This window comes from Chiloscyllium plagiosum, unplaced genomic scaffold, assembly GCF_037043375.1.
Source record: "Chiloscyllium plagiosum isolate Xiang-an unplaced genomic scaffold, Cpla_swu_hap1 HiC_scaffold_45, whole genome shotgun sequence".
Taxonomy (NCBI): Eukaryota; Metazoa; Chordata; class Chondrichthyes; order Orectolobiformes; family Hemiscylliidae; genus Chiloscyllium; species Chiloscyllium plagiosum.
In genome coordinates, this window is record NW_028270183.1 from 15,254,906 (window position 1) to 15,274,077 (window position 19,172).

The 19,172-nt window shown below is 39.3% G+C and overlaps 1 protein-coding gene across 8 annotated transcripts in view; it reads right to left on the minus strand.

Moving 5' to 3' along the window:
* rfx1a (regulatory factor X, 1a (influences HLA class II expression)) overlaps positions 1–19,172 on the minus strand; it is a 150,504-nt gene that overhangs the window by 42,134 nt on the left and 89,198 nt on the right. For 6 of the 8 annotated variants that reach the window (XM_043694804.2, XM_043694803.2, XM_087983324.1 and 3 more), the window contains 6 exons: positions 16,323–16,426; positions 14,384–14,651; positions 12,323–12,504; positions 9,671–9,790; positions 7,803–7,942; positions 6,703–6,821 (listed from right to left, as the gene is read on the minus strand). In XM_043694804.2, the coding sequence (XP_043550739.2) occupies positions 6,703–6,821; positions 7,803–7,942; positions 9,671–9,790; positions 12,323–12,504; positions 14,384–14,651; positions 16,323–16,426 (933 nt within the window). The remainder of the gene's footprint in view (positions 1–6,702; positions 6,822–7,802; positions 7,943–9,670; positions 9,791–12,322; positions 12,505–14,383; positions 14,652–16,322; positions 16,427–19,172) is intronic. The other 2 variants (XM_043694805.2, XM_043694806.2) reach the window with 2 other exon arrangements.

Sequence of the window (19,172 nt, forward strand, 5' to 3'; positions counted from 1 at the left end):
ATCTGTAAGGGGGAATATGGCAAAGCCTGAATAGGAGTAATGCAAGAGGGGGACTGCTCCATGATCAGGAGCACCCTGGCTTCAATGCGGAAAACTGTATCAAGACATCTAGCACGATCACCTCATATACCAGAGGTTGGGGGTGAGGTGGGGTGGTGGTTAAGGGGAAGTGTGCAGGTGAAGGCTGAGGAGAATGTAGAAGCATTGGATGGTGATCCTTCAGGAATGACTGGGAGTCAAAGAGGGACCCAAGAGAACTGGAAAATGGCTAATGTAACACCTCTGTTTAAGAAGGGAGGGAGTTAGAAGATAGGAGGTCATAGGTTGTTTAGCCTGACTAAATAAGAAGAGTTTGTGGTGTTAGGGGCAAACTACTGGCATGGATACAGGGTTGGTTGACTGGCAGATAGCAAACGGAGGAAATAGAGGGGTCTTTTTTGGAATGGCAGCCAGTGACCATTGGAGTTCCGCACAAGTCAGTGTTGGGACTACAGCTATTCGTATTACACATTTATGATCTGTACAAAGGAACTTACGGCATTGTTACTAAGTTTTTAGATGACAGAAAGAGAGGTAAAGGGACAGGTAGTGTTGAGGAAGTGGGGACACTGTAGGGCTTGGTAAGGCTAGGAGAGTGAGCAAAAAAGTGGTATATGGAACATAATGGGGGAGAGTTTGAGGGGTTTTGCACTTTGGTAGAAAGAATAGAGGCACAGACAATTTTCTAAATGGAGAAAGGCTTAAGAAATCTGAAGCGCGAAGGGACTTAAGAGTTATTGTTCAGGATTCTGTTAAGTTTAACATGCAGGTACAGTTTGTAGTTAGGAAGGCAAAAACAATGCTCGCATTCCTTTTGAGAACGCTAGAATATAAAAGCAGGGGATGTATTGCTGAAGCTATATAAACACTGGTCGGACAGTATTTGGAATATTGTGAGCAATTTTGGACCCCACAACTAAGGATGGATGTGCTGGTGTTGGAGACACAGACACCTATGGAGTATCTGGAGAGAAGACTTCTGAAGAGCCTGTGTTTCCTCCTCCTGTTGGGTGCCCCCAACACCACCCTGTTTCCTTGTGAGAAAATGGCATTTAGAGTGCACGTCAGGTTCTCCAAAACCAGTTGCTATATCTTTAGACTTGAAGACTGATGACTGGGGCAATGGGGTCCAGGTATGTGCGCTTCTCCAGCAGACCTGAGGGTGCTGGATTTGATTATCCATGGCAGTTAGCAACCTGCTCAAGTAACCACGAGACATAGAAACAGAAATAGGCCATTCAGCCCGTCTGCTCCTCCATTCAATGAGATTGTTGCTGATCTGATAACAATCAAATCTACTTTTCTGCTAACCATATTGATTAAAAACGTGCTTGTCTCAGCCCTGAACATAATTAATGATCCAGCTTCAACAGCTCTCTGCGGTCAAGAATTCCACAGATTCACTATATTCTGAGAGAAGAATTTCTCCTTAAATCCATCTTAATCTCTTATTCTGAGATTACGCCCTATGGTCCTAGAATCTCACGCGAGGGCAACAACCTTTCTGCATCTACTCTGTCAAGTCCCCAAGAATCTTGTATGTTTCAATAAAGTCACCTCTCAACCTGCTAAATTCCACGAGTACTGGCTGAACCTGCTCAACGTCTCCTCATTGACTATCCATCCATACCTGGGATCATCCTAGTGAACCTTCTCTGGACTGTTCAAATACCAGTGTATCTTTCATTAGATAAAGGGCCCAAAATACTTCACAGTAGTCCAGCTGTGATCGGACTAGTGTCTTGTATATTTTGAGCAAAAACTCTCTACCTTTATACTTCACTCTCTTTAAATAAAGGGCAACATTCCATTTCCCATCCCTATTACCCACTGAATCCTTATGTACTGCAGCTTTCTACATTTAAATAACATTCAGCTCCTCTATTCTTCCCGATAAAGTGCATAACCTTACATTAACTTTATATTCCTTCTGCCAATTTTTCGTCCACTTGCTTAACCTCTCAATGTACCTCCGCAGACTCTGTCATCCACTTTCATCTCACTTACTCTCTCCCTCTGTCATCCTCACCACTTGACCTCCCATCTATTTTTGGGTCATCAGGCAGCCAGATAATTTCACATTTGAGGGAGTCGGGTTCCCATAGCATAGCTGCACTTCTGCAATCTCTGGGTTATGAGGGCCATCGCCTCCCATATACTGTCCGCTGCTCTTTTTCCTCCCTGTGCATGTGGATGAAGTCACTGATTGCTGACACAGGTGCTTGGACTCCAGCAGTCGTCTGGGTGTCAGTGGCCTGGAATTTTTCTTCCTTGGCCATCTACGGAACTGTCAGTGTGAAGTGCTCACAAGAATGTGCTCCCAAATGTTTTAATTGTGACATTCCCACTGAAGTGTCATTATCTGTGCTTGTGGGAGGTATAGGAGGCAGTCTTGCCTATACTTCCTCTGAGGCATCTTTCTTGGTCTCTTTCTTAAAGGTCAGGAAGGAGAGAAGGGGAACAGAACAGGCCATTTCTTCACCGGTCTTGTGGACATCCCATAGTTACCTGTAAGATACATGAGAGAAAAGGCATTGCAGCCAATGGTTAGAATTGGTGTTCAATTAATGATCTAGAGGCTGAGCTTACTATCAGAATTACACTGGAATGAAGAATGGAACTTACTCAGTTGGGAGGACATTATGTCTTGACATCCCCACAGGAGCCATCCCAATCTTCCCCCGTGAAGGGCAAGATTCTTTCCTCTTATGGGATGAGAAGCTCAATGTAGGGCACCCCTCTTCTCGTCTGGGCTCTTGCTGCCCTACTGTGAGCTGCGTTCTTCCAGAATGAGGGAAAGGGAGAGATTGAGTGAGATGAAAGTGGATGGCATGGCTGTTCATCCAGGTGCAGGTGGTCAACAGGTGATGAGGTGTCCGGACGAGTGTGTAGGCACTGCAGAGGCCTTGCAAGTTTAGTGGTCTGGAATGCTGGGGAAATGACAGCAAGTGAGGGAAGGTGTTGCAGGCAATAGTGGGAGTGGTAGAGTATGAGCCTTGGTGGGATGCGGGTGCAGGAGCAGAGATACAGTGAGTGTGAGGTATCTGAGAGAAGAGTGTGACACTTACCCTGGTGGAGCAGAGAAGGTCACTGACCTTCTTGCGGCACTGTTGACCGCTCCTCTGGACTGTGGGGGCTGTACCTTCCCAGGTGGTGACCATGGACCAGGCTGCCAGCATCTGGTGGTGTGGCCTCCTGTGCTGGAAGAGGAAGTCTGCACCACTCCACCCACCAGTACCTTCAGATCCCTGTCAGAGAATCGGGCACCAGTTACCCCTTCTCCAACATGTTGAGAATGTCTGTCATTGAGGAAGTTACTGTGCTTGACTATGCACGGCAGCCTTTCAAATATGGCATGAGTGGCAGGGATGCCAGCTTTTCAGCAGATATAGAGTGAGTGATGAGTTCTTCTGGGAATGAAGTGTGGTGAAATGGGTTCAGAATTTGGCAAAAGGAGCACCTAGGCATAAGGTAAGTAGCTAATAAGTTGAGTTTGGTAAGATATGACAAGAGATCTCACAAGGACTTGCAGTAAAAAATCTTCCAAAAGACTTGACAAGATTGACACAGACAAAACAAAATGTAAGATTCAACCTAATGGACTTAGATTATCAGAAAGCCCTTGACAAAGCACCACACAGTATGTCTATCACTGCCAGAATTGATTGTGGTGACTTAATCCAATTGAAAGGCTTGCCTGCACTCTTAGCATCAGTGATATGGATGTAGGTAGGAGCATGGGGTGGGCAAGTAGGATCAAGCCAATTAAGACACATAAGAAACTCTTCAGGGGCTTGCTTAATCTATCTTAGGTTCCATCTCCCCTCTAAAATGTGAAAATTTTGCATTTTTTCAAATGCAAAACTTACTGTCTAACTCTGCTATATAGAAGATGCTGTGGAATAAGATTTATTTGACTTGCCACAGTGCATTTTGTACACTGCACCTGTGTTGTGCTGGTACTAAATGCAGTGAATGCTTAATATGGTGGACCAGTGCTAAGTACACAGACTACACTTTCCCAGTCGAAATTGAGAATCCTCAATATTGGTGAAATTGCATTCATCACAAGTGGAAAATATTGCATCACAAACCTCATTTGCATTTTCAAGAAAGTGGAAATTTCTGGGGAGCCAGGAGATGAACTACAACACGGAATGCCCAGTTTCTAACCAGGACCTGTAGCCAGAGTATTTATGCAATTGATTCAATCAAATTATGTCTGGTCAAACGGAGACCCCAATTACACTGATTGTCAGGGAAATAGAGTATCATAATAGCACTGAACGTTTACACTCTTTCATGTTGGAAATACTTTTCTATGTTCTATACTTAAGTGGTTACTAACATTTCTGCCATATATCAGCCCAACTCTCAATATTGTCCAAGGCTTGCTACATGGTACACAAATGAATCTATTACCTGAGCAATTGCAACTGGAACTGATGTTACAGGAGTGCACAAATATGTTCATTTCTCACATTATGATAAGACCATGAGACTATACGAAATAGGAGCGGAAGTAAGGCCATTCAGCTCATCGAGTCCACTCTGCCATTCAACCATGGCTGATGGGCAATTCAACTCCACTTACCTGCACTCTCCTCGTAGCCCTTAATCCCTTAAGAGATTAAGAATTTATCAACCTCTGCCTTGAAGATATTTAACGTCCCGGCCTCCACTGCGCTCCATGGCAATGAACTCCATAGGCCCACCACTCTCTGGCTGAAGAAATGTCTCCTCATTTTAGTTCTAAATTGACCTCCTCTAAATCTAAGGCTGTGCCCACAGGTCCTAGTCTCCCTGCCTAACGGGAACAAATTCCACCCTTTCTAAGCCATGCATTATCTTGTAAATTTCTATTAGATCTCCCCTCAACCTTCTAAACTCTAATGAATATAATCCCAGGATCCTCAGCCATTCATCATATGTTAGATTGGGAGGTCTGTACATAACTCCCATTATGGTTTTATTTTGCCTTTGTGCTTCCTCAACTCTACCCACACAGACTCCAAATCATCTGACCCTATGACATTCACTACCACAGATTTAATTTCTCTCTTAACTAACAAGGCAACCCCGCCCCTCTGCCCACCTCCCTGTCTTTTCAATAAGTTGTAAATCCTTGGATGTTTAACTGCCAGTCCTGAATCCCCATTATCTCTGTGATCCCTACCACATCATAGGGTGGGCGGCATGGTGGCACTGCTGCCTCACAGCGCCTGAGACCCGGGTTCAATTCCCGCTTCAGGCGACTGACTGTGCGGAGTTTGCACGTTCTCCCTGTGTCTGCGTGGGTTTCCTCCGGGTACTCCGGTTTCCTCCCACAGTCCAAAGATGTGCAGGTCAGGTGAATTGGCCATGCTAAATTACCCATAGTGTTAGGTAAGGGGTAAATGTAGGGGCATGGGTGGGTTGCGCTTGTGGGTCGTGTGGACTTGTTGGGCCGAAGGGCCTGTTTCCACGCTGTAATGTAATGTAAAAAAAAAATGTAATAATCATTCTCGATGATTTGTGCCGTTAATTCATCTACTTTTTTATGAATACTATGAGCATTCAGGTAAAGCGCCTTAATGCTAATTTTCTTATCCTCATGATTTCCAACATCCCTAGTAATATGTCCTAAGTTATAATTCCTTTTTGCTTCATTCTTGCCTGCCTTGAACTTAAACCCTGCACACATGCTATCCTGCCGCTTAACTTTCTACTTGACTCCATACTCCCTGTTGCTTTGCCTTTTTCTTCACCCCAACACATGTTTAAAGTCTTAGTGACCACCCTATTTTTCCTTTTTGCGAGAACAGTGGCTCCAGATCGGTTCAGGTGGAGACTGTCCCTTCGGTACAAATCACCCCGGTTCCAAAACTGTCCCATGACAATGTCCCATGAAATGGAATCCCTCTTTTCCACACCAACCTCTTAGCCACATACTTACTTCCCTAATTTTCTTATCCATATGCCAATTAGCATGTGGCTCAGGCAGTAATCCAGAAATTATGACCTGCAAGGACCTGTCCTTCAATTTCCTTCCTCGTGCTTGATACTCCCCAAACAGGGCCTCCTTCCTAACCTTGCTAGTGCCAACATGGATGGTAGGATAGCCCTCAAAGAAAATTAAAACTGCGTGGCACTGCTCTGAAGAACTCCAATAGAAGTGACCATCTTCGTTTGTGTTAGACATGGCTCCAGCTAGTGAATATTTTTGCCTGATCACTACTGAATTCAATTTTACTGGGTTCCTTGGTACTACACTCAATCAAATGCTGCCTCAGTGGCTAGAATAGTTAATCTCACCTTGCCTCTGGAATTCCTTTGTCCATTTTGAATACGGATTATAATGCTTGTAACTGAGTGTTTCTGGCAGAACCCAAATTTAGCATTGTAGGCAAGTTACTGGTGTTATAGCACTGTTAATGAAAGCTTGCATCACTTTGCTGACCATGAAGAGAAGATAACTGGTCAGATTGGGATTCCTGTGGTTAAAGCAAAGCTAGCGAATTTTTGACTTTGATGTGTAAATGCCATGCCTCATGACAGTACAGAAGGGCATGTTAGAGATACCAATGATGTACTCCTGTCCAAAACATCATGTTCATAACTTAAGGTTCTAACTATTATGCTTGGCTTTTATATGTATGATTTGAATTGGTTGTGTCACAATACCTCACAGTGCTCCCGATAGAGTAGTTGGAAAGCCTTGATGTGTTCCATAGTGATACCATCTGGCAATGTTTTTCCCTGCAAGTCTATTTCAACAAATTCTGGTAGAGCCCGAGAAGCATCTGTAACATAACATGAATTGAAAAATGCAATCACAAGTTAGTATTCTTGTAAAAATGGTATCAAACACTGAAAAATGAATCTACTGTAGGCTTGATCAATGCCCAGACCAATGTGTCAGCTGAGTGCTTACATTAGTCGGTGATCTCATAAAATTTAGCAGCTTTTCTCTGGCCATCAGGTTAAATAACTAATTCGAAGGAAATCTGGAAAACTGTCACTAGTTGTTAATCAGCTATATTTTTTGGTCAGCTACAGAAAAGTCTTGGTGCTAGTCATGGAGAAGGCAACCAACACATTGCTGACAGGAAGTCTTTTAGGCTAAACATACTGAAAAGCTGGGTTTTTTTGTGCTTTGTAATAATGTGACATATATTTAATTATGTTTACTTGATACTTTGATAACCAGAAAGGGTAGCCTTGTTAGGACAACACAAGATTTCATTCAGAATCAAGAATAATCATTAAAGCATCTTAGATAGTAATTGTTCAATCTTTTATCTATGATGTTTCAACACACTATTAGCCTGTAAACCTACTTTTGGTATTGCAGCTTCACCTAGATTTTTCACCTCAAAATATGCTCACAACAGGAATACAAATGAGATCAGTTCATAGGCATGAAAAAAATATTTTCAATCATTTACCCATTTTACAAAAGTTCAGTATGGTCATAACAAATACCCACTCAGATTTTCCAGTCATTTATTCATGTGCCAGGTTTCTGTAAGGTTAAGATGTATATTTAATGATGAAATAAAAGATTATGTTTTCACAGTCGGACAAAAATTCAGAAAAGCTACTGAAAGTAAAACTGTTTAAAGCTTTTTTTATTTTATGCATTTTACCAGTTTATTCAACAAGATGAGGAGAGAAGAAAGTCAATATTTATATTTTACTATCCACGATTATCTCAAATTGTAATGCAAAGTATTTTATCTGCATTTGCTACTGTCTAATTTATCAGGTCAGTGATAACTTACCCAAGAATTGCTGATACTGCTGGACCTGCGCGCTGATATCTGACAGGCCACCACCCTGTTGCTGCCCAACTCCCATACCATTTGTCATCCCCTCCACCTTCTGGATTGGCTTGAGTCTGTAGCATGAAGGAGAAAACGGACTGAAATACAGTCCATTCCTTAATGGTCAAAGTAGCATTTTCCAAAAAAAAGATAGAATAAAACCTACTTTTCACTGTTGTCACTTGATTCCAGAATCGCTATGTGGGAATAATTAATGCTCTGAAAGGGACATTCCATTTGAAGTAATCCCCCAAACCATGATATTGATGCAATAGTGACTTGGAAGACAATTAACGTACCAGATTACGACTCACTGTGCCATCTACTTTATTTGTAATACAATTCTCATATATTAGCAGGCTCACTATTTTAACTATAACAACACCGCACCACATGCCCAACATGCTACTATCATGGCAATTGGAACAAATGGAATTCCACCTTCAGGACTAACAGAATGCTCCAAGTGGTGTTCCTCAAAGAGCTGTGAAGAGGCCTCACATACAAATGACTTGGCTGAGGGAGTAAAGAGTTGTATTTCAAAATTGGGAGGCACAGTAAGTTGTATGTAGGGGAGCAGGAAGTTGCAAAGGCATGTGGATGTAGTGAGTGGGTAAAACAATAACAGGTGGACCAATGTGGGAAATTAAGAGGACATCAACTTTGGATCTTAGAAAGTTGAATCAGAATATTTTCTTAATTGTAAGAAACTACTGGCTGCAATGGAGTAGAAGGGTTCAGGAGTCCAAATCACTAAAGGCTGAACACAGATATAGCAAAAGAAGGCTAATGGAGTGTGAGCCTTTGTCACAAGGAGACTGTAATTCATGTTATACACAACCTGAGTCAGACCTCTTTTGAATTATTATTTGGACACCAAACCACAGAAAATGCATATTGACTTTCAAAGCGGCATAGGAAAAATTCAACAGAATTTACAAAATCACAGAATTCAATATGAGGATAGGTTGCATAAACCTAGCTTGCATTCTTTTGAGTTGAGAAGACTGATAATCCAGTTGATAAATTGATCTTTCAAGGTAGATAAAGTATTTCCCTGGTTAGGGAATCTATAAAATGACAGCACTATTTAAATTCAGAGCTATGCCATTTGGGAGGTGGGATAGGTGAATATCAGAAAGAACTCTTCATGTCAAAGGTAACAGAAACCTGAAATCTACTCCCTAAAATGGCTGTTGATGCTACGCACACTATAATTTACAAACCTGATTGACACTTTTTTTTTGTTCATTAAGAGAATCAAGATATATTGAATAAGGACAGGTAAATAGAGTGAGATAGAGAACAAGTTATCTATTTGAACAGATTCAAGGTGCTGATTGATTAACTCCTGTTCATATGTAGGATTCATCAACTAGCTTGCTAAGTAGGAAATATATATTAATTAGACTGGGACAATCATGGAGTAAGATTCCTTGAGGAGGAAAACTGTGGTTAGGCAATTGGTTCTTAAGCAGGTAACTACCAGCATTGCTCAGTGTACTTGCACTCAAATTATAAGCAATCATCTAAAGCATGTACAAAGTAAAGATAGTGAAAGCTAATGGATTAATTAATTCACTCAGGAAAAAGGGATGCTGAAAAGTCTCATTAATCAATATCAGAGTTGTATGCAAATTATTTCAACAAATATTAAATAATATCCATTTTTATAAAGCTCTAATGGACACCACAATAAAAAGACACACATTCTTTATTTTGGATATGAAAGCCTGTCTGAAAATTGTACACTTGCCCAACCTGATTCAGAATTGATGCAAGTCATCAGCATCAGCATAAATGGGAACTTTCTCTCGTTCACTCACCTCTGTTTCTGTGTAAATGGCTGTTGCCTTATGGCCAGGTGTTGTTGATCCTCTATCAGTCGAATTAAAGGTGAGTTTGCTTTAATGCGAAGTCCATAATAGTGATATTTTGAATTTCCCCTATTGATAAAGGAAAATAGTTTCAGAACAGTAGTTGGGGTGACCAGAAAATGCGGTCATAGTACCTACATTTGCATTCTGACCTTAGGAATATAACAGTTATGTTACTGGACTAATGTTCCAGAGGCTTTGATTAATGACCTAGACACATTAGTTCAATTTTTACCATGACAGCTGGAGGATTCAGATGTAATTAATTAAATAAACCTGGAATAAAATACTCATATCAATAATCATTACCAGAAAACCAACAGAGTTGCAGAAAAAACTCAGTTCCCTCATGCCCTTCAGGGAAGGAAACCTGGTGTCTATATCTGCTTTGGCCTATACGTGACACTAGGTTCAAAGCAATGTAGTTGACTTAACTGCCATCTGAAATTGCCTAAAATGTTACTGAGGTACATTTTGCAAGTATGTGTAATACCCCATGAATTAATATAAAAACATTTTAAATAATAAACAAGCCCTTCCTGTTGACGCTAACTTAAAACACTCCAAGTAAAAGTGACTAATGCCTGTGGCCAATATTTGTGGTGAAGCATGGAAGATTTACTTAAAGTCAGCATAAAAAGTGCTGCAATACTACTATTCTGAGGTGGACTCAGCACACCTCAGAAATTAGTCCAGTACCAACTTGGCATATTCAACTAAAACAAGAAATAAAGTTTAAAAATGGTTGCAAGCAAATCACAATTTTATTTTACTTCTATTTTCAGTTGTGCAGCCTGTTTTCCTAATATATTTCTCCTTGTATCATATTTTAATTATCACTACATAGACTTTTATTAAAATTTGCACTTACAAGAAAATAGTTCTATTTCTGTTCATTTTTTGGATAAATCTGGCTTAATGCCACAACCTTGTTTGACATCACACTTTTGTTAAAATTTGACAGAAAATAAGATACTGGTTATGATGTATTCTTATCCTTTTATGGCTTCTGCAGAATTTCTTTTCCATTGTTTTTGACTGTACTTTCGGACATTCCAACTCTGTCCACGATTTGGAGATGCCGGTGTTGGACTGGGGTGTACAAAGTTAAAAATCACACAACACCAGGTTATAGTCCAACAGGTTTAATTGGAAGCACACTAGCTTTCAGAGCGACGCTTCATCACCTGATGAAAGAGCATCGCTCTGAAAGCTAGTGCGCTTCCAATTAAACCTGTTGGACTATAACCTGGTATTGTGTGATTTTTAACTTTGTACTCTGTCCACAGTGTGGTGCTATCACGTCATGGCCAAAGTTATATTTTTGAAAGGAAAGATTAAAGAACACGAAAACATCCTAACCCCCCAACTCATTTCAGCCCTATTTTCCGTTGTTCTAACATTCTCAGAACAAATTAATTATTTTAAAAAGTATACAAATTATTAGGGAACAGATTGGCAATTGTGTCAGTTCAATAGACCCTTCTGGTGTTTTGCTCTCTCAGTAGCTGAAATTTTATACAAAATATCAATATTGCTGCAATAATCTGGTAGGTTAAACATACAAATAAAAACAGGTATGTTGAGAAGCCGAATAACTTTATCAGAGAGCTGCCAGCATCAGGTGTTGCACTAATCAATGTTACTTTGGTCACCCATTATTAAATTTTCCACCCTTCTTCCAACCTTTTGCTTGTTGCATTCTATTCTGTGCCAATGAAACTCAATGTAAACTCAAAAACACACCAGTTCATCTTTTGGTTAGACAGCCATCAAGACTCAATGCTGAGTTCAACAACTTGATCATAATTTCTACACCCATGGTGATTCATGATCATGACTATTCTTATTTTTGATTGTCTTCTGGACACATCTTTTAATTATCACTACATAGACTTTTATTAAAATTTGCACTTACAAGAAAATAGTTCTATTTCTGTTCATTTTTTGGATAAATCTGGCTTGTGTCGTGACCATTTCTTTTCACCCTGCCCTATCATTTCTTTGGTCATTTAATCTCTCCAGTCTTTTGCCCCATCAGGGAGCTACTCTTGTGCTCTTTCCCAACTATGTCACTCCCTCTCTGCATTTGTACTTGATTTAAATCTGTTAAATCTCATCAAAACCAAAAGAACTGCAAATTCCGGAAATCAGAATATGTTAAATCTCGTCATTTTTCAGGTTGCGATGAAAGACCATTGACCTAAAATATTAACTTTCTTTCTCTCTCCACAGATGCCACCAGCCTGATCAGCTAAGGATTTCCAAAACTTTAATTTTTATTTCAGATTTCCACCATCAGTAACATGTTATTCCACAAATAGTGTGAAGTTATAAATACATCACAAATTTGCATCGAACATTATTACAAATGCAATCTCATGGAAATATGTGCGTACCAGAAGTTGTAAGAGACAGTTTGTTAAAACGTTGAACTTGGAACTGTAGCAGTGCTGAAGATAATTTACATTTCAGCACTGGAATATTTCCAATATTAGATCATGCAGTTTTCAACTTCAATGAAATACTTCTGAAACACCCTTTAATCAACGAATCTGAATTATTATCAATCCCTCCTGTAAAATGGTAAAGAAAGCTAACCGTGTGCCAAGTCTCCGGGTTCGGAGTCCCATGAATACTGATCTTATCAGTTTGCCAAATGAGGCAGCATTTACAGGCTCCAGTTTCTGCTCCTGACAGTGTAACAGGTAGTGACAATAAAGAGTGCTTCGAGGCAAACTCACTCCTTCTGCAGTTTCATAGTTATCTAATAACCACTGAACCTGTGCGAGAACAAGAAAAATGTTTGTTTTATTTCACTTTTATTTGTCATCTTCTTTGAAACATTTTACTGTGATCTTAAGTTAAAGCAATTTCCAACTTGTCAAGACTTCACATTTATTTAGCTTCATTGGAAAATAGCTACATCAACAATAAAGAGACTTTACAGTCTAAAAGGCTGAAAAACCAAAGGAGCAAAATAAAAGACATTTATTCATGTTCAAGAATATTTCCTTAAGATTAACTTACAGAGTGTAGCATTTCACAAATAATTTAAATAACTAATTATCTTGCTGATACATTGCTTGTGGAAAAACAAATTAAACTGAGGTGGATTTTCAAATTGTCACCGATACACAAAAATGATATTGCAGGTCTGTTGCCATAACAGAAACTGTTCCATTTTAGTTGTTCTCAGTGGAAATGATATTAGGCTATTTCGGCATTAAGAGGTTAATTTGCAACACCTTTCATATATCCAAGCAGGGAAAATTGAAAACCTGACCCCATTGTCCACGCTCCATAATTCTATCTCCTAATGTTTGATTTGCAATCATTTCCTCCATATTTCCAACTTTTCTGACTCTTTCTGTCTCAATCTTCCTCCCACCCTCTTACTGTAAATCTTTCCATTCATTGCCTTTCTTCTATCGCTTTCTCTCTCTGATTGCTCTGTCTGAAAGTAGAAATGATACCTCAATGTGTGCGTTCATGTCTATCTCTAAAGTAAGCCTCACAAACACAGAGGTGACACTCTTTCATTTAATGAGAATAACGAAAATGCATAATAATTGTGTTAAAACTTCCTGGTCACCTAATATCTGAAATAGTTCAGTAGGTACATAAAACAATCCAATTCATTTTGAATCAAATTTAGGTTTCACACACAAAAATATTAGTGCCTTATTTTCTGTGTTTTAAGTTACTATGTTCTTAAATGTTCCATTTATTATCTGTTAGAATATTACCTTTTGCAGAATTTCACATTGCTTCTACAAGGTGTCAAATTTAATAAATAGGTCCTATATGAAGTGGTCTTAATATTATTATACAATCACAGTTACAAACCACTGGTTTCTTCACTGTGCTTATGAACAAATACGTGCAAAATATACAAAAGAAAGTGTAGTCTTGTAATGCACTGAAACTCACATTTGCCTGAGAAGGTTTGCCATATTTCATATATATTTTATAACATTTCAATACTTAATATGGAAGATAGGCAGAAAACCATTAATTAATTATTATGCTCTTGTATCTACCTTGTACAGAAGTGTCTTAGTGGCCATAACGGTGAGGGTTCAAATGACTATATAAAGCATTAAGGGGTCAACTTTTGCTGTTCACAAAATCATGAGAACTCTCAGTTGTGATATAGCCACACATAATTCCAAGCATACATTTATTCTACACATTATATGCACACCAACACGAATCAGAAAATTCTTAAGAAAAATATGTCTATGTTTGTTTACTTTGTATTTATTCCCAATTTTATCCAAGATGCTGCTCGCCCACAGATAGCATCCTTTTGTCTGGAGACTAGGATGGTCTGGTGCGCAGATTTCTATATCACAGTTTTCAATGCTGTTCCATGAAACAACAACAGAAAATACACTTGCTATTCTGCAAGTCTATCAGCTCAGCTTTTTCAAAAGAGCATCCCAAATTAGAAATATCACATCTAGCAAAAACTGATTAAATTTGGTCTCAAAAGTGGCATGCAATTTATAGTGACAGGCAATCCTGTGACCCAGACCTTAACCATCTGGTTGGGAGGCAGGTGTTCTAACATTTGTGCTACTGGACCACCCTTATTGAACAACACAAAACAGAAACCCCAGGGGAGTCAGCACTTGGAAGAGTTGACCAGTGACTCACTGTGGCTGGAGAGGCACGCATGGTGTGACTGTAAGACTGACTGGAGCTCCCCAGCATGTAACCTCCCTGGATGACATAGGTCCCTCCTCCTGGGTTGGCCACAATCTGCCCTCCCGTGACATACATTGGCACCGTTCCACTACTGACCACGTTCTGCGAAGTCACCGGCGTGGCAACCTGGTTTGGTGTCCCCTGAGATTCATAGTAACTCCCGCTTGTGTTCTGGTTGTACAGCTGAGTTTCTGAATAAGGGTAGGCATTTGAACGTCTGAAATGAAAAAAATACGGCAGCGGTTCCACAAAAATGACTCCAGTGACAGTTGCCTACTTATATTTAGAAGTGCAGCATTACAAAACAATAGCAAATATAAAAGATAAACAAACCATATTAGAGACTCTACATTAAATGCCTTATTTTGGTTGCCCAGTAGGCATGCAGTTCTTCTAATAAATTTGCTCCACAGATCTTCACTTTCCTCTAAAACACAGTAGGCACTTACTATGGTAAAGAAAATATAAAAATGCAGGCATCAGGTACATGAATTGTCGTTGCAGTTTCAAACATGCTCAGTTACACCATTTACTGTAACATTTCATAGAATTTTTGAATATGGAAAGTTTTGAATGTCCTGAATGATATCCTGAGTAATTCACCCACATAAACTATTTTAGAAGCAAGTAGTAATAAAAATGAGGAAGAACAGAAAATGTCTTTTAAAAAAAAACTTGATAATTTCATAAGTTTAAATACTATACAGGTCAGTAATGATTCTTATACACTTGCTACAATTTGAAATCCTGAGACAGATGGCTGCAATTCAGCTTTTGTTTCAGTGATCAATGTAAATATTGATTTTAAAACTTGCTTAAAAGAGAGCTTGCTGTATTGGTCAGAACATTTATTGTAATGTAAATTTACTATTAATATTTGTGATGTTTGAGCTGCAAATATAGGAGCCTATAAGTGTGAAAATCAATCTTTAAAACAGACATTCAGATTAAACATTTAGAAATGCACAAGTATCTCACCACAATGACCTGAGTTCATACAGTACCCTTATATAACAATGTCCCAAGCTTCTAAGCAAGCATACCAATTTAAAAATTATCAACATCAAGACACAGCAATAGATAATAGGCCACATGATTCAAGCTTGGTGTAAGAGGGAAATTTTAAGAAGCATCTTCCAGGTGGAAATGTAGAAAGGGGGACAGATCCAGGGAGGGAATTTCACAGTTGAAGTTCCAAACAACTGAAAGCACAGCAAATAATGTTGAAGCAACTAAACCTGGGAATGTGCAATTGGCCAGAATTAGATCATCACAAAATGGTCAAAACTAATTATTTTGGTTCATCAATAGCAATGAATTTCAAAATAAGTTATTTTAAAAATAACTAATTCTGCTTGCTATAAACTATAACCACACTTATTGAAATCAGCACCCACCATCTCATTTGTGGTTTTGGTTGTTGTCTTCACTCATGAAAGTTAAATGGCTTTTTATAAGCATGCAATTTATAACCACAGAAGTTTATTTTTTGACTGTTCAAACCCTGAACCTTTCACCTCTAGCACACAGAAATGTATTTTTGAGGGATAACTGGCTCTTAATATTGGTCATCTTGGGTGACATTTTTCTTTCTTTTCTAACATGATGTCTCTTTACTTCCCTTCAAGAAATTTTACCATGCTGTGATGATGCCACTGATGTACATATGCAGTTTATGTTCTGTGATAGGATAATGACCCACATTATATTCACTCACATGAATTAAGAATTACCCATCAGTGGCCCTCAGGTTCTATGCTGTTTTCTTTACATGCTCATACATTGTAATTATATGAAGTTGTACCCTTAAAAATAACACAAATTCCAATAACTTGCATATTCCTTGACCAGTTCTTGAAATATTCTTACATGCTTTCTTTCTACTCACATTGTGCTTCCAGTATAGCTGGCATCACCCCCTTCGACATACTGCACTTGATTCGAGTAGACATGCTGAACCGGCTGCACTGGGACCTGTTGTAACTGCTGAACCTAATATGGAGGTCATCAGGAAGGAAAGGTTAATCAGGAGGTACTATTTATTAACTAGCAAACCAAGATATCAAAACATTTGTCTTGAAGCAAAACTGCTAGACTATCTTCCTTAATAATGGCCCTAACTTCTTAACCTCGGTGTATCATAGTGCTGGGGGGGAGAAACCATTTGAAATATTTTGATATTATTATTTGAAGCTCGCAAGACATTAAATGACATTATAGCAATACTGCTTCCATAAATCAGTGTGTTAAAATGTAAATGGTGCGTGCCAGCATTTGGTCATGCAAATTAGGATGAGCTTTCATTTCCTTTTATGATCACTATTCAGCAGCCAATGTACATGGTGGCAACACTGCCATAACCATTCTGGGGAGACTGACAGGATTAAATCCTGATCAGGCACTTGGGCCTCCAGGTTATTGTGAGTGGAATTTTCCCATGGAAAGTCCAGTATGGGGCAAGTATACTGCCCCTGAGATGCCAAAGGATAACAGCTCACCAGTACCAGCAGTATCAATAGGATTAGAATACGTGAAAAACTCAATCCATTGTGAGTTTAGCATTAACATGCTATTTTAAAATATTAAAAATTGTAATAATGCAACTTTATGCTGAGATACAAACTTTGGAGCTCAACTTAAATGAATATCAAAAGTTGAGCCATGATTTTCCACCTACATGATGACACATGAACAATTCCAGTTTATTAACATGAAATGTTTTTTAAAAATTCAGATAGGGTGGTTATAATAAATTGATTCATTAAAACAATGTGAGATTTAAAAAAATTAATTTAGTTTGCTGCCTTAATTGCCCTCAAGAAATTGGTGGTGAGCTCCCTGTTGAACCACTACAGTCCATGTGGTGTATCTCTACCCACAGTGTTATTAGGGAGGGAAGGAATTCCAGAAGTTTGAACCAGTGACTGTGAAGGAACAGCATTACAGTTGTTAGTCAGGGTGTGGCTTTGAAGGGAAATTGTAGGTTGTGGTGTTCCCATATACCTGCTGCCCTTGTCTTATAGGATAGAGATCGCAGATTTGTATGGTGCTATCTATGGGTGAGTTGTTGCAGTGCATCTTACAGATGATACACTATACATTCACTAATGTGGGTTGATGGTGGAGGGAGTGAATGTTGAAAGTGTTAGGCAGGGCTTCAACCAAGTGGGTGGCTTTGTCCTGGATGGTGCTGACATTTTTTGTTGAGTGCTGCTGAAGATGAACTCATCCAGGCAAGTGGACAATATTCCATCACACTCCTAAGTTATGCCTTGTAGACTGGAGATCTGCTTTGGGAGTCAGATGGTGAATTACTTACCATAGAATACCCAGCTGCTAATATGCCCTTATGGCCACAGTATTTATATTCCTGCTCCACTTCAATTTTTATTCAATGGAGACCTCCAGGATGTTGATAATCGGAAATTCAGTGATAGTTATGTCCTTGAATGTCAAGGGTGATGGTTGGAGATAGTTATTGCCTGGCACTTGGGCAGCCTGAATCTTACTTGTCATTTATCAGACCAAGCCGAAATAGTCCATAATCTAATCAAGTAGAGTCAGCATGATTTTATGAAAAGGAAATAGTGTCTGACTAATTTATTATAAGTTTTTGAAGAAGTCTCAATCAGATTGGATAGAGGGCAACTGGTAAGTGTGATGCATTAGGGCTTTCAGAAGGCAGGGTACCTCACAAAAGATTAAGTCATAATAAAAGAGCCCATCATGTAGTATATCATGGAGGTAGTAATATCAGTGTTTATAGATAATTAGTTAATAGGCAGAAAACAGTGAATGGGGAGAAGGGCTTCTTTTTCAGAGTGGCAACTTCTTTTTAGCTGGGTTCCACAGGGATCAGACCTGGGACTATAACTGCTTACAGCATAAATAAATGACTTGGAGGAGGGAAGTGAATGCGCCTATAGGAAAATTTGCAGATGGCACAAAAATAGATGGATTGGCAAGTTGTAAGGGAGATACAATTTACAGAGCAACATGTGTTGACTAAGTAGCAAGAAGTTGGCAAGTGGAGTACAGTATAATGTGTAAAAATGTGAAGTTGTTCATTTTGGAAGGGAAAACCTGCAGAAAGCTGGAACACAAAGGGACTTGGGGGTGCTTGTGCATGAAACACAGTACGTTAGCACACAGGGGCAGCAGGTAATCAGGAAGATCAAGTAAACTACAAGCAGCTTAGACTATAAAAGTAGGGAAGTCTTACTGCAATTGTACTAACCCTAACACTGGTATTATTTCATTGGAGGCAGTTCAGAGAAGTTTTGCTAGGATGATCCTGGAATGAAGGAATTGTTATATCAGCAAAGGCTAAATAGTTTTAGATTCTATTCACTGGAGTTAGGAAGAATGAGAGGAAATCTAATTGAAATATATAGGATTCTTAAGATACTTAACAGAGTAAATGCTGAGAGGATGTTACCCTCATGAGAGTCCCAGGGGGCATTCTCAGAATAATGAGGTGCCAATTTATGACTGAGATAAGGAGGAAAGTGGATGTGAGGAATGTCAGGTCAGTAATCATTCTACTGAATGGTGGTGCAGGCTCGAGGGGTAAATCTGGTAAATTTCCTCTGCACCCTCTCCAGCGCTATCACATCCGTTCCCCGAAAATGTGGATTCCAGAACTGCATAGAATACTCTAGCTGTGGCCTAATCACAATTTTACACAGTTGCAGCATAAACTTCCATCTTGTAGATGCTATACCTCAACTAATAAAGA